Below are 14,770 nucleotides of genomic sequence, written 5' to 3' on the forward strand. Positions count from 1 at the left end.
ACTGGGCCAGGCGTGGTGGCTCACGCCTGTGGTCCCAGCACTTTGGGAGGCCGAGGTGAGTGGATCACCTGAGCTCAGGAGTTCGAGACCAGCCTGACCAACATGGAAAAACCCCATCTCTACTAAAAATACAAAAATCAGCCAGGGATGGTGGCATGTGCCTGTAGTCTCAGCTATTCAGGAGGCTGAGGCAGGAGGATCGCTTGAGCCAGGGAGGCAGAGGTTGCAGTGAGCCAAGGATCGTGCCACTGTACTCCAGCCTGGGCGACAGAATGAGAGTCTGTCTCAAACAATCAATCAATCAATAAACTACCTGTCTGATGGCTGAATAAGTACAGAGTCCCTGACTTATGATGGTTTAACTTACAATTTTCAACATTATGATGGTGTGAAACTATTGCAATTTTTACATAGTGTGCAGTATTCAATAAAATACATAGATATTTAAACTTTACTATGAAATAGGCTTTGTATTAAGTGATCTTGCCCAACTGTAAGCTAATGTAAGTGTTCTGAGCACATTTAAGTAGGCTAGGGTAAGCTAGGCTGGTCAGCAGGTTAGGTGTATTAAGTGCATTTTTTACTTACAATATCAGGACATAACCTCATCGTAAGTTAAGAAGCATCTGTAAATGCCTGCAGCCCCTTTTAAGGAGAACCACCCTGCAGAGGTGACAACCCTTGGCACCCTGATTGTACCACAGGACTGCCAGGCCACAGCCAACTCAACTAACAAACCGTATGCTAGCCACAGGTTTATAAAGCAGTCCAGCAGGGAGAGCTGTGCTCAAACAGAAAAGAAGGGGACTGACAGAGATTGCTGTCCTCAGGAATGTAATTGGAAAACACAGTACAGCCATACTGCAAAGGATAGGTTCTAGAGAACCTCACATAACTCAAAACTTGAATAATTCAACAGAAATCCTGACAAAGGATGAAGGGTATTTCTATTTAATGCTGAAATCAAAGCATCCTGTAGAAACACCATGAATAGTTAATAATTCACACAGCCAGTCAACCTTGAAAACGAGGCATGAAAGCCACATTCATCTCATACATCTCCATGAGAGCTCTTCAGTGACCAGGTGCACTGTCAATGAGCATTAATTGTTTGTTGTTTTTGTTTTAGAGACAAGGTCTCATCACTACATTGCCTAGGCTGGACTCGAACTCCTGGGCCCAAGTGGTCTTCCCGCCTCAGGCTCCCAAGTAGCTGTGACTGTGGACATATGCCACCGCACCCAGCTCAGCAGTAATATTTTGAAAGGAATCTTTCTTTCTGAGCATAGACCTCAACAGTAAGCTTAACATATTCAGTAAGCCATGCGTGAACAGATATGCTGTCATTCAGGCTTTCTTGTTCCATTTGTAGAGCAGATAGAGTAGAGCCAGCATAATCTTTAAGGGTCACAGGACTTTTGGAATGGTAAATGAGCACTGGCTTCAACTTAAAAGTCACCAGCTGCATTAGCCCTTAATAAGAAAGCCACTCTGACCTTTAAAGTTTTAGTCCTTTAAAGACACCGACTTCCCCTATTTATTTTTTAAGATGGAGTCTCTCTCTGTCACCCAGGCTAGTGTGCAGTGGCACCATCTCAGCTCACTGCAACCTCTACCTCCCGGGTTCAAGCAATTCTCCTGCCTCAGCCTCTCCAGTAGGTGGGATTACAGGCACCCGCCACCACACCTGGCTAATTTTTGCATTTTTAGTAGAGATGGGGTTTCACCATGTTGACCAGGCTGGTCTCAAACTCCTGACCTTAGGTGATCCACCCACCTCGGCCTCCCAGAGTGCTGGGATGACAGGTGTGAGCCACCGCACCTGGCTTACTTCTCCTATTTAGCTCTGGAAGTCTGAGAAGACATCTTCTCCAATAGAAGGCTGTCTTGTATACATTGAAAACCTGTTATTTAGTGTGTCCACTTTCATCAATGATCTTAGCTACATCTGGAGAAACTGCTGCAGCCTCTCCATCAGCCCTTGCGCTTCACCTTGCACTTTAGATTGTGGAGATGGCCTCTTTCCTTAAACCTCACGAACCAACCTCTGCTAGCTTCATATTTTTTCCCTGCAGCTTCCTAACCTCACTCAGCCTTTATAAAATTGAAGAGAGTTAGGGCCTTGCCCTGGATCAGGCTTTGGCTGAAGGGAATGTAGTAACTGGTTTGAGCTTCTATCCTGACAAATAAAACATTCTCCATATTACCAATAAGGCTGTTTCTTTTTTTTTTTTTTTTTCATTTGTGTGTTCTCCAGAGTGGCACTTTTAATTTCCTTCAAGAACTTTCCCTTTGCATTCATAACTTTGCTAACTGTTTGGTGCAAGAGACCTAGCTTTCAGCCTATCTCAGCTTTCAAAATGTCTTCCTTTAAGTTCAATCATTTCTGGCTTTTAATTTAATGTAATTCATCCTTTCACCTGAACACTTAGGGGCCATTGTAGGGTTATTAACTGGCCTAATTTCAATTGTGTGTCAGTGAACAGGAAGGCCTGGGCAGAGGGGGAGAGATGGTGGAGCAGTCAGAACATACATTTATTGATAAAATTCACCATCTTACATGGATGTAATTGGTGGCACCCCCAAACAATTAAAATACTAACCTCAAAGATCACAGGCCACAGATCACCATAACAGACAGAATAACGAAAAAGTTCGAAACGTTGGGAGAATTACCAAGATGTGACCCAGAGACATGAAGCGAGGACCTGCTGTGGGAAAATGGTGCCTATAGTCTTGCTCCATGAAGTGATCTTCTTGCCTTAGCCTCCAGAGTAGCTGGGGCCACAGGCGCGGGCCACCATGCCCGCTAATCTTTTTATGTTTTGTAGAGATAGGGTCTTACTATGTTGCCCAGGCTGTTCACAAAACTCCTAGGCGCAAGCAATCTTCTTGCCTTGGCCTGCCAAAGTGCTGGGACTGCAGGAGTGAGCCACCACGTCCAGCCCAAGATGTGGAATATTTTTAAAAACAACAGACCTAGTTTAACTTCTTCAATTAGTCAATGGCATGGAAACAAATAATTATGTTGTTACACTTGCTTCAGCAGCACATATACTAAAATAAATTATGTTATTAATGATGACTGGGGGAAGGGGATTCAAATTAGTTCTGCTTTTTCTCACAAAGAGGTTATAAATCTTTTCCTATTATACCATTACAAAAAAATCACTCTCTTCTGAAAAGTAGCTGAGCTGCAGAGACCATGACAAGGGGCAGTGGGAGCTGAGGCTGCAAGAAGGCAAGGAGGGGCCACGGCGTGGAGTAAGGAAAATGAAGACATATGAGTTGGCCAAAGTCATGAGCAACCAAAAGGGAGGCGTTGGCCCTACACTGAAGACCCACTCCCTCTTTGCTGAGGTCCCTATACCTCTGTGGGATCTCAAATAATCCCCTGGTTCCCAGCCCCAGAGGGATGGCCCTCATGCCTGGGTGTAGATGACATTCTGTCTCCTCTTGCCCCACATGGACCTTATGTGGCGGCCACCCACTTCCATGACTAGCCTGAATCTTGTGCAACCTAAAGAACCTTACACTGGCCGGGCGCAGTGGCTCACGCCTGTAATCCCAGCACTTCGGGAGGCCTGAGGTCAGGAGTTCCAGACCATCCTGGCCAACATGGTGAAACCCCATCTCTACTAAAACTACCAGAATTAGCTGGGTGTGGTGGCCCATGCCTGTAATTCCAGCTACTCAGGAGGCTGAGGCAGGAGAACTGCTTGAATCCGAGACACGGAGGTTGCGGTGAGCCCAGATGGTGCCATTATACTTCAGCCTGCATGACAGAGCGAGACTCCATCTCAAAAATAACCTAACACAAGCCACTGAGTGTAAGAAATTAAAATACTCTAAAAGCTTGAATCATCGTCACTGCCAAAACAGTTTATATTGTGAGTGGTGTTTCAAGACACAGTGATTAAATAACATTTAGATACATACCTGTCCTTCTTCCAATGTTAATGGTTTTATTTTTATATCTTGACACATGCTGTTGTAGAAGTCATTCATGGCACTATTTAATTTTTGATAGTCGAAATCATGATCTAAAAAGGGACTACACCCTTTTATAATAACCCAGAAGCAACCTGGATCTTCAATCTGTAAAATTTTTAAAGGACAAACAGAATGATATATGATTTAAAAGTAGTACCACAAAATAGTAAACTTTAGAGCCATGATTACTGTTTCTAATTTAAGTGACCTAACAAATTCTTGACAAATGCCTTTGCTTAAATGGTTAGACCAAAGATAAAATTCTAAAACACGTAACCAATAGGATGTAATTCTGAATTATGTTTTGTGACTCAAAAAACAAGCAGATGTCCTCAATCTCCTATATTCTGAAAAATCCATAATAATACACAAACACACGGTTCAGAGCAATGTTTCTAGTACTTTTGTTTGTTAAAAAAAAAAAACCCAGAGATGGTGCCTCACTATTTTGCCCAGGCTAGTCTCAAACTCCAGGGCTCAAACAATTTTCCCACCTGGGCCTCCCTAAGTGCTGGGATTACAGGCAGGAGCAACTGTTCCTGATTTGTATTATTCTTTTGTAAGAAAGAGAAAGCACTGTGAATATAAGTACATTCTGCTCATAATAAAAAAAGAAATAATGCAGATAAACCGAAATAAATGCAAATCATTACCTAAGGGGAGGGGAGAAATGGAGAAGGGACACGGAAGGAAGTCAGACTTCCTGGAATGTATTTTGTTGTGTACTATTGTTATTAGAAGCCAAGATTTTCATTGTTAAAGACATAAATATAAAGTGAAAAGCTAAATTTGAATTGAAAATACCAAAAGGTTTTGCTGTGTCACCCAGGTTGGAGTGCAGTGGCGCAATCTCAGCTCACTGCAACCTCTATCTCCTGGGTTCAAGCAATTCTCCTGCCTAAGTCTCCTCAGTAGCTGGGATTAAAGGCATGCGCCACCATGCTCAGTTAATTTTGTATTTTTAGTAGAGACAGGATTTCATCATGTTGGCCAGGCTGATCTCGAACTCCTGACCTCAGGTGATTCACCCATCTCAGCCTCCCAAAGTGCTGGGATTACAGGCGTGAGCCACTGTGCCCAGCCAAGAACTCATGATTTTTCAGAAGTATTACCTAACTCTGCCTAGAAAAATGACATCTTGAGATTTGGGATCCTAAATCTAAGGTGGCAAGAATACAGGTATTCACATTAGTATTATGTCTACTTTTCTGAAGGTTTGAACATTTTTATAACAAATAACCAGAAAAAAGAACAGCAGTTATTCTGGTTCCAGTAACAACAGAATAGTTTCTATATCACCTATGAGTAACAATAATAAATCCTGGAAAAAATACAAAATAATGATTTGAAGGCAGTGACAAGCTACCAAAAGCAAGCAGAACCTGGAGGAGAGTCAACCCTTGAAAGAAGGAAACTTCCCTGGGTGAGATCCACTTTTACATGGCTTTTCCCCTCAGCCCATTCCCCAGTCCACGTGGTGTTAAGCAGCTGCAATTCAAGGAGAAAGTCATAATGTTTGTGGCTTGAGGAAATCAGAGAACAGAGTTTGGGGCTGCCATAGCAGCTTGAGAATTAAAGGGTAAAATTCCTAAATGGAGAGGCAAAGAAGGGGAGCCCTAAAGTCTGCATAAGAACACCCGTCACATTCTTGGCAGAGATAAGACCCCAAGGAATCCAGAGAAGACCAATGGTGAGAAGGCTGAAAGAAATAGTTTTAGCCAGGCGCTGTGGCTCACACCTGTAATCCCAGCACTTTGGGAAGCTGAGGCGGGCGGATCACAAGGTCAGGCAATCGAGACCATCGTGGCTAAAACGGTGAAACTCCGTCTCTACTAAAAATACAAAAAATTAGCTGGGCGTGATGGCGGGCACCTGTAGTCCCAGCTACTCAGGAGGCTGAGGCAGAAGAATGGTGTGAACCCGGAGGCGGAGCTTGCAGTGAGCTGAGATTGTGCCACTGCACTCCAGGCTGGGCAACAGAGCAAGACTCTGTCTCAAAAAAAAAAAAAAAAGGAAAAGAAAAATTTCACAAGCGGTATACTTGCTAACATTGTACTAAAGGTCCCAGTTAGTACAATAAGACAGGAAAAAGACTGTCAGGAAGATTAGAAAGGAATAAATAAAATTGTCTTTATTCGGCCGGGCGCAGTGGCTCAAGCCTGTAATCCCAGCACTTTGGGAGGCCGAGATGGGCGGATCACAAGGTCAGGAGATCGAGACCATCCCGGCTAACACGGTGAAACCCCGTCTCTACTAAAAAATACAAAAAACTAGCCAGGCGAGGTGGCGGGCACCTGTAGTCCCAGCTACTTGGGAGGCTGAGGCAGGAGAATGGCATAAACCCGGGAGGTGGAGCCTGCAGTGAGCTGAGATCCGGCCACTGCACTCCAGCCTGGGTGACAGAGTGAGACTCCGTCTCAAAAAAAAAAAAATTGTCTTTATTCATAAAGAACATGATTGTCTATACAGAGAACCTTAAGGAGTCTATTAAAAAATTATAACTACAATGAAAACTATAAAACACTGCTGAAAGAAATTAAAGAAGACATAAATAAATGGAAAGACATCCCACATTCATTGACTGGAAGACTTAATATCATTAAGATGTCAATCCTGCTCAAAGCAATCTACACATTCAATTCAATCCCTACCAAAATCCACAATGATATTTTTTTCAGAAATAGAAAAGCACATTCTAAAATTCATGTGAAATCCCAAGGGACCCCAAACAGCCAAAACAATATCAAAAAAGAACAAAACTAGAGGACTCACACTTGATCTCAAAACTTTACCAAAACTTCACTACAAAGCTACAGTAATCAAAACAGTGTGGTACTGAACTAAAGACATATAGACCAACAGAGTAGAATAGAGAGTCCAGAATACCCCCTTGTGTATCTATTCAAATGATTTTTGACAAGGGTACCAAAACCATTCAGGCAAAGGTTTTGTAATAAGTGAGTGTTGGGAAAGCTGGATATTCACATGCAAAAGAATGAACTTAGAGGCCAGGCAAAGTGGCTCACACCTGTAATCCCGGTACTTTGAAAGGCCAAGGCAGGCAGATCACCAAAGGTCAAGAGTTCCAGACAAGCCTGGCCAACATGGTGAAACCCCATCTCTACTAAAAATACAAAATTAGCCGGGTGTGATGGTACATGCCTGTAATCCCAGCTACTCAGGAGGCTACACGAAGAGAATCACTTGAACCTGAGAGGTGGAGGTTGCAGTGAGCTGAAATTGCACCACTGCACTCCGGCCTGGGTAACACAGTGAGACTCTGTCTCAAAAAGAAAAAAAAATAACAATGAATTTGGACCTTTATGTGACACTATACTCAAAATGGATCCAAAACCTAAATGGAAGGCCTAAAACTACAAAAGAAAACACAGAACAAATGCTTTGTGACGTTGGATTTGACAATTTCTTGGATATGACACCAAAGGCATAGGCAACAAAAGAAAAAATAGACAAACTGGGCTTCATTGAAATTTAAAAATTGTGTGCATCAAAAGTCACTATCACCACAGTAGAAAGTCAACTTATGGAATGGGGGAAAATAGTTGCAAGGCTTACATCTCATAAGGGATTAATATCCAGAATAAACAGAGAACTCCTAAAACAATACAAAAACCCAAACAACCAATTAAAAAATGGGAAAAGGATTTGAATAGACATTTCTCCAAAGAAGATATACAAATGGCCAATAAGTACATGAAAAGGCACTCAACATCACTAATCATTAGAGAAACATAAATCATAACCATAGTGAGATACTACCTGACACTCATGAGGATAACTACCGTCAAAAAAACCCTGAAAATTCAGTGTGCAGCAAGGTGTGTTAAAACAGAAAATAATGTATTGGCAAGGCTGTGGAGACACTGCAATCATTGTGCACTGTTGGTAGGAATGTAAAATGACATAGCTGCTGTGGAAAATGGTAGCGTGGCTCCTCAAAAAATTAAAACTATAATTACCATACAATGCAGCAATTCCACTATTGGGTGTAGATCCACGAGAACTGAAAGATCTTGAAGAGATACTTACACACCTGTGTTCATAGCAGCACCCTGTTCACAATAGCTAAAATGTAGAAGCAACCCAATGTCCCTCAACAGATAAATGGATAAGCAAAATGTGGTGTAGAATGGACTATTATTTAGTCTGAAAAAGGAAAGAAATTCTTTTTTTAAAAAAGACATTTAATTATTTATTTATTTTTAAGACACAGGGTCTTGCTACATCGCCCACCTCACCTCAAGCAATCCTCACCTCAAGGAATCCTCCCGCCTCAGCCTCCCAAGTAGTTGGGTCCTCACGTTCACATCACTGCATTGGGCTTCAAAAGAAAGGAAATTCTGACACATGGTACAACATAATGAACCCTGAGGACATTATGCTGAGTGAAATAAGCCAGTCACAAAAGGATAAACTGTATGATTTCACTTATATGAGGCACTCAGAGTAGTCAAATTCACAGAGAAAGCAGAGTTTCAGTTTTACAAGACGAAAAAGACTTCTGGAGATGGACATTGGTGATGGTTGTACAACATTAGGTATGTATTTAATACCATGAACTGTACACTTAAAAATGATTAAGATGGCAAATTTTATGTTACATGTATTTTACTACAATAAAAAATATATATGCCAGAACTAATAATTGACTTTACAAGGCTATAAGGCACAAGATTATTAAAATAATTCAATTGTCGCTACAAAGAGAATACCTAAGAATACAACTAACAAAGGAAATAAAAGAGGACACAAACAAATGGAAAAACATTCCATGCTCATGGATAGGAAGAATATCGTGAAAATGGCCACACTGTCCAAAGTAATTTATAGATTCAATGCTATTCCCATTAAACTACCATTGACATTCTTCACAGAAACAGAAAAAACCACTTTAAAATTGATAGGGAACCAAAAAAGAGCCCCTATAGCCAAAACAATCCTAAGCAAAAATAATAAAGTTAGAGGCATCATGCCACCCAACTTCCAACTATACTACAAGGCTACAGTAACCAAAACAGCGTGGTACTGGTACAAAAACAGACACACAGACCAATGGAACAGAATAGAGATCTCAGAAATAAGACCACACATCTACAACCATCTGATTTTTGACAAACCTGACAAAAACAGGCAATGGGGAAAGGATGCCCTATTTAATAAATGGTGCTGGGAAAACTGGCTAGCCATATGCAGAAAATTGAAACTGGACCCCTTCCTTATACCTTATACAAAAATTAACTTAATTTTTGTAAGATAGAGTAAAGAATTAAATGTAAAACCTAAAACTATAAAAAACCCTAGAAGAAAATCTAGGCAATACCAGCCGGGCGCGGTGGCTTACACCTGTAATCCCAGCACTTTGGGAGGCCGAGGCAGGCAGATCACGAGGTCAGGAGATCGAGACCATACTGGCTAACACAGTGAAACCCTGTTTCTGCTAAAAATACAAAAAAATTAGCCGGGCGTGGTGGTGAGTGCCTGCAGTCCCAGCTGCTTGGGAGGCTGGGGTAGGAGAATGGTGTGAATCCAGGAGGCGGAGCTTGCAGTGAGCCGAGATTGTGCCACTGCACTCCAGCCTGGGCAACAGAGCGAGACTTCATCAGAAAAAAAAAAAAAAAAGAAAAAGAAAATCTAGGCAATATCATTCAATACATAGTCAGTGGCAAAGATTTCATGACAAAAACATCAAAAGCAATTGCAACAAAAGCAAAAATTGACAAATGGGATTGAATTAAACTAAAGAGCTTCTGCACAGCAAAAGAAAGTATCATCAGAGTTAACAGAAAACCTACAGAATGGGAGAAAATTTTTGCAGTCTTTCTATCTGACAAAGGTCTAATATCCAGAATCTATAAAGAACTGAAACAAATTTACAAGAAAAAAACAACCCCATGAAAAAGTGGGCAAAGCATGTGAACAGACACTTCTCAAAAGAAGATATTTATGTGGCCAACAAACATATTTTAAAAAGCTCAACATCACTGATCATTAGAGAAATGCAAATCAAAACCACAATGAGATACCATCTCACGCCAGTCAGAATGGCATATTATTAAAAAGTTAAGAAACAACAGATGGCTGGCGAGGCTGTGGAGAAATGGGAATGCTTTTACACTGTTGGTGAGAGTGTAAATTAATTCAACCATTGTGGAAGGCAGTGTGGCGATTCCTCAAAGATCTAGAACTAGAGAAACCATTTGACCCAGCAATTCCATTACTGGGTATATACCCAAAGGAATATCAATCATTCTGTTATAAAGACATGCATGCGTATGTTCACTGTAGCACTAGTCACAATAGCAAAGACTTGGAATCAACCCGAATGCCGATCAGTGATAGACTGGATAAAGAAAATGTGGTACAAATACATCATGGAATACTATGTAACCATTAAAAGGAACAAGATAATGTCCTTTGCAGGGACATGGATGAAGCTGGAAGGCATTATCCTCAGCAAACTAACACTGGAACAGAAAACCAAACACCGTATGTTCTCACTTATAAACAGGAGCTGAACAATGAGAACACACAGACACAGGGAGGGTAATCACACACTGGGTCCTGTGGGGCAGAGGGGAGGGGGAGCATCAGGATAAATAACTAATACACATGGGGCTTAATAACTAGATGATGGGTTGATAGTTGCAGCAAACCACCATGGCACACGTCTATCTATGTAACAAACGTCCTGCACTTGTATCCTGGAACTTAAAATTAAATTAAAAAACAATAATTTAATCGTATTCCAGAAATGGAAATTGGAAATTGAAAATTACAAAAAGGCTGGGAGTGGTGACTCACTCCTGTAATCCCAGTACTTTGGGAGGCTGAGGTGGGAGGATTGTTTGAGCCCAGGAGTTTGAGAGACCAGCCTGGGCAACACAGTGAGACCCTGTCTCTAAAAGAAAAATTTTTTTAATTAGCTAGGAGTGGTGGCAAATGTTTTTAGTCCCAGCTACTCAGGAGGCTGGGGCAGGAGGATCCCTTGAGCCCAGAAGTCTGAGGTTGCAGTAAGTTGTGATTACAGAACTGCGCTCCAGCCTGGCCAACACAGCAAGACCCTGTGTCTTTTACTGAAAAACAAAACTCAGTAATTACTTAAAGGTTTAAATCTTAAAAATATGTGCAAAATTCCTATGCTGAAAGTTATAAAACATTGATGGAAAGAAATGAAAGAAGACCTAAATAGGTATAGATATACTGTGTTCATGGATTAATGTATTTTCTCTGAACCCATCTATAAACACAACTCCATTCCAGCAGGGTTTTTTTTTTTTTTTTGGTAGACTCAACAAGCAATTACAAAATGCATATTAGAAAAGCCAAGCAACTAGAACAATTCTGAAAAAGAATATAGTTGGAAGACTCACATCACCTGACTTCAAGAGTTACCTATAAAGCTACAGTAATAAGACAGTGTGGTATTGTACATAAATCAATATAGCAGGAATATAATCACACATATAGTCAATTGATTTCTGACAAGACACAAAGGAGGAAGGATAGTCATTTCAATAAATGATGCTGGAACAGTTAGATAATCAAGTGCAAAGAAATGAAACTTCATTCCTCGCACCATATACAAAAATTAATTCAGATCATATTTCTAAAGGTAAAATATAAAATTATAAAACTTCTGAAAGGATACATGGGGGGCCAGGTGCAGCAGTTCATGCCTGTAATCCCAGCAGTTTGGGAGGCCGAGGAAGGCAGATCACTTGAGGTCAGGAGTTGGATACCAGCCTGGCCAAGATGGTGAAACCCCCGTCTCTACCAAAAATATAAAAAATTAGCTGGCTGCGGTGGCACGCACCTGTAATCCCAGTTACTCAGGAGGCTGAAGCAGGAGAATCGCTTGAACTTGGGAGGCAGAGGTTGCAGTGAGCTGAGATTGCTCCACTGCACTCCAGCCTGGGCAACAGAGCGAGACTCCATCTCAACAAAAAAAAAAAAATTAAAAAATAATAATAAAAGGATACGTGGGGGAAAAAATCCTTGTGACTGTGAGTCAGGCAAAGATTTCTCAGATATTTAAGGCTAAATAATATTCCATTGTATATGTACAAACCACCTTCCATTTACCCAATCATCTGTTGATGGATACATGGGGGGAAAAATATTTCATCCTTGTAAAAAGCTAACTTCATCTGCAGGACAGGTGGTACCTGCACCGCACTTGGGGAGACACTCCTATTCAGGACAGAATTTGCTCAGGGGGTGAGCTGGGTGAGCGCCATAAGTGGGGGCAGATCAGAGTTGAGCAGGTAAATAAAAGGGTTCCTGGGCCCAACTGAGAGGAAAGGGGTTCCCTAACAGAAAGCAGGAAGTCCAGCTCCTGCCGTCAAAATTCTGCCTGGATGGTTGTGCACGTGTCAGGATGTGCAGCCCTGGAAGAGCCCTGTCTCTTCTAAAGGAGAAATCGGACTAGCATCCTTAGGACTGACAGACAATATCTGACCGGGGGAGAGGAGCTTGCCAAGTGGATCTGAACCCCTTAAAGCCTCGGGGCAAATTCTCTGTAAGAGTCAGTTTCCTCAAACGTTTGTGAATGTTTGTTCAGAGAGATTACACAAGACATCAAGTAAGAGAAGGAGAGTGCTGGTTTTAAAAATCGCACCGGCCGGGGGCGGTAGCTCACGCCTGTAATCCCAGCACTTTCGGAGGCCAAAGTGGATGGATCATGAGGTCAGGAGATCGAGACCATGCTGGCTAACAAGGTGAAACCCCGTCTCTACTAAAAATACAAAAAATAAATAGCGGGGCGTGGTGGGCGCCTGTAGTCTCAGCTACTTGGGAGGCTGAGGCAGGAGAATGGTGTGAATCCGGGAGGTGGAGCTTGCAGTGAGCCCAGATCATGCCACTGCACTCCAGCTTGGGCGACTAAACAAGACTCCGTCTCAAAAACAAAAAACAAAAAACAAAAAAACCGCACCACTGGGCCAGGGGGTAATCCCAGGACTTTGGGAGGCTGAGGTGGGATGATTGCTTGAGGCCAGGCGTTCCAGACCAGCCTAGGCAACAAACCTTGTCTCTATAAAAAATAAAATAGGCCAGGCGCGGTGGCTCATGCCTGTAATCCCAGCACTTTGGGAGGCTGAGACAGGTGGATCACCTGAGGTCAGGAGTTCGAGAACAGCCTGGCCAACGTGGTGAAACCCTGTCTCTACTAAAAATACAAAAATTAGCCAGCTGCAGTGGCGGGCGCCTGTAATCCCAGCTACTTGGGAAGCTGAGGTAGGGAACCCGGGAAGCGGAGACTGCAGTGAGCTGAGGTCACACCATTGCACTCCAGCCTGGGCAACAAGATCGAAACTGTCTCAAAAAATAAATAAATAATATATAATATAATATAATATAATAATCTCACAATTTACTCATTACGGCTCCTGGGCCACTGGGGAGTGTGATTTTCTTTTTTTTTTTTTTTTTTTTTGGTAGTCGCTCTGTCGCCAGGCAGGGAGGTGTCTTGCTGATCTCGGCTCACTGCAGCTCACCTCCGGGTTCACATCGTCTCCTGCCTCAGCCTCCCGAGTAGCTGGGACTACAGGCGCCCTTCTACCTTGACTAATTTTTTGTATTTGTGAAACAGGTTTCACTGTGCTCAGGATGGTCTCAGTCTCCTGACCTGCGTGATCCATCGCCTCGGCCTCCAAGTGCTGGGATTACAGGCTTGAGCCACCGCGCCCGGCCTGAAGTGTGATTTTCAAAGTGATTGAGATTTCCTTTCTCCAATAACCCACACCCACTCCTCTGCTCTGGCCTGTCAGCTCCTTCCTCCAGCAACGCCTTCCCCTTTACCAGTGAGCCCTCACTGGACTCCAAAGCCCGAGGAAAAGCAAGGAGGTCCAGTGACCACTTGGGACTAGTACAGCCAGCCCACACAGAGCCCAGCGAGGAGGCGGAAGGCTGACAGAGACCAGGCAGAGGGGAAGCGGAACCCATGGCATTAGAGGCTGCCAGACACACGACCCTGTCCAAGCGCCGAGCCTGAGGGCCCCGTGGAGTACGGAGAGCGGGTCCCTGGGGACGCCACTGTCGCGTGGCCCCTGTGACTAAGCATTCGAAGGGGCAGCCAATCCCACGCTCCTCCAAAGTACACATCCGGGCCCATGTCTTCTACCCCAGCTTAGCCGGGGTGCCCCTAGTGGGGGCCAGGGGAGAGCTCAGGTGAGAATGTGATGTGGGTAGAGGGTAGGGTGGGCTGCGGCTGGGGTGCAGGTGGGAGTGGAGATGGGGGTGGTGGTGGGGTGTGTGGGGGGGATGAAATGTGGGGTGGAGGTTTAGAGTGGGGGGTGGGGAATAAGAGACAAGTGGGACAAAGATAGAATGCTATTCGTGAACAGGATCCGTCCCGGAAACTAGAACTGGTAGGTCGAGAATTAAAGTCAGTGGATCGCGGGAGAATTAAAGGGAAAGAGTAGAGAACGCAAGATCGATCGAGGTTAAGTGTATGGAGTCGGATCGGTCGGTGCCGCAAATATCGAGGAGTCGGTCGTCGATGCTCGGATATCTCGTAAATAGGGAAGTAAACCTCGAAGGATCTCGACCGAACCGAAGTCGGCTCGGAAGGATATCGACTTCGAGGAAATCGGCTGATCACGGCGCTGAGGATCAGAGAAATATCGACTGGGAGTGGGAAGGGGACATGTGTAGCGCTGGGATGGGGGGAGTGGGTGTGGGGGGCTGTGTGGGACTCGGGTTGGGGGCTGGGGTGGGGGCTGTGTAGGGTGGGGGTGGGAGGCTGTGCGGGGCTGGG

At 43.5% G+C, this 14,770-nt stretch overlaps 1 protein-coding gene across 3 annotated transcripts in view; it reads right to left on the reverse strand.

The window, feature by feature from the left end:
- Nucleotides 1–14,770, reverse strand: part of TDRD12 (tudor domain containing 12) — a 103,360-nt gene that overhangs the window by 87,852 nt on the left and 738 nt on the right. For all 3 annotated transcript variants that reach the window (XM_003915285.4, XM_009194091.3, XM_009194090.3), the window contains exon 2: nt 3,940–4,098. In XM_003915285.4, the coding sequence (XP_003915334.4) occupies nt 3,940–4,098 (159 nt within the window). The remainder of the gene's footprint in view (nt 1–3,939; nt 4,099–14,770) is intronic.

Source organism: Papio anubis, chromosome 20 (genome assembly GCF_008728515.1).
Source record: "Papio anubis isolate 15944 chromosome 20, Panubis1.0, whole genome shotgun sequence".
In the NCBI taxonomy this organism is placed as follows: domain Eukaryota; kingdom Metazoa; phylum Chordata; class Mammalia; order Primates; family Cercopithecidae; genus Papio; species Papio anubis.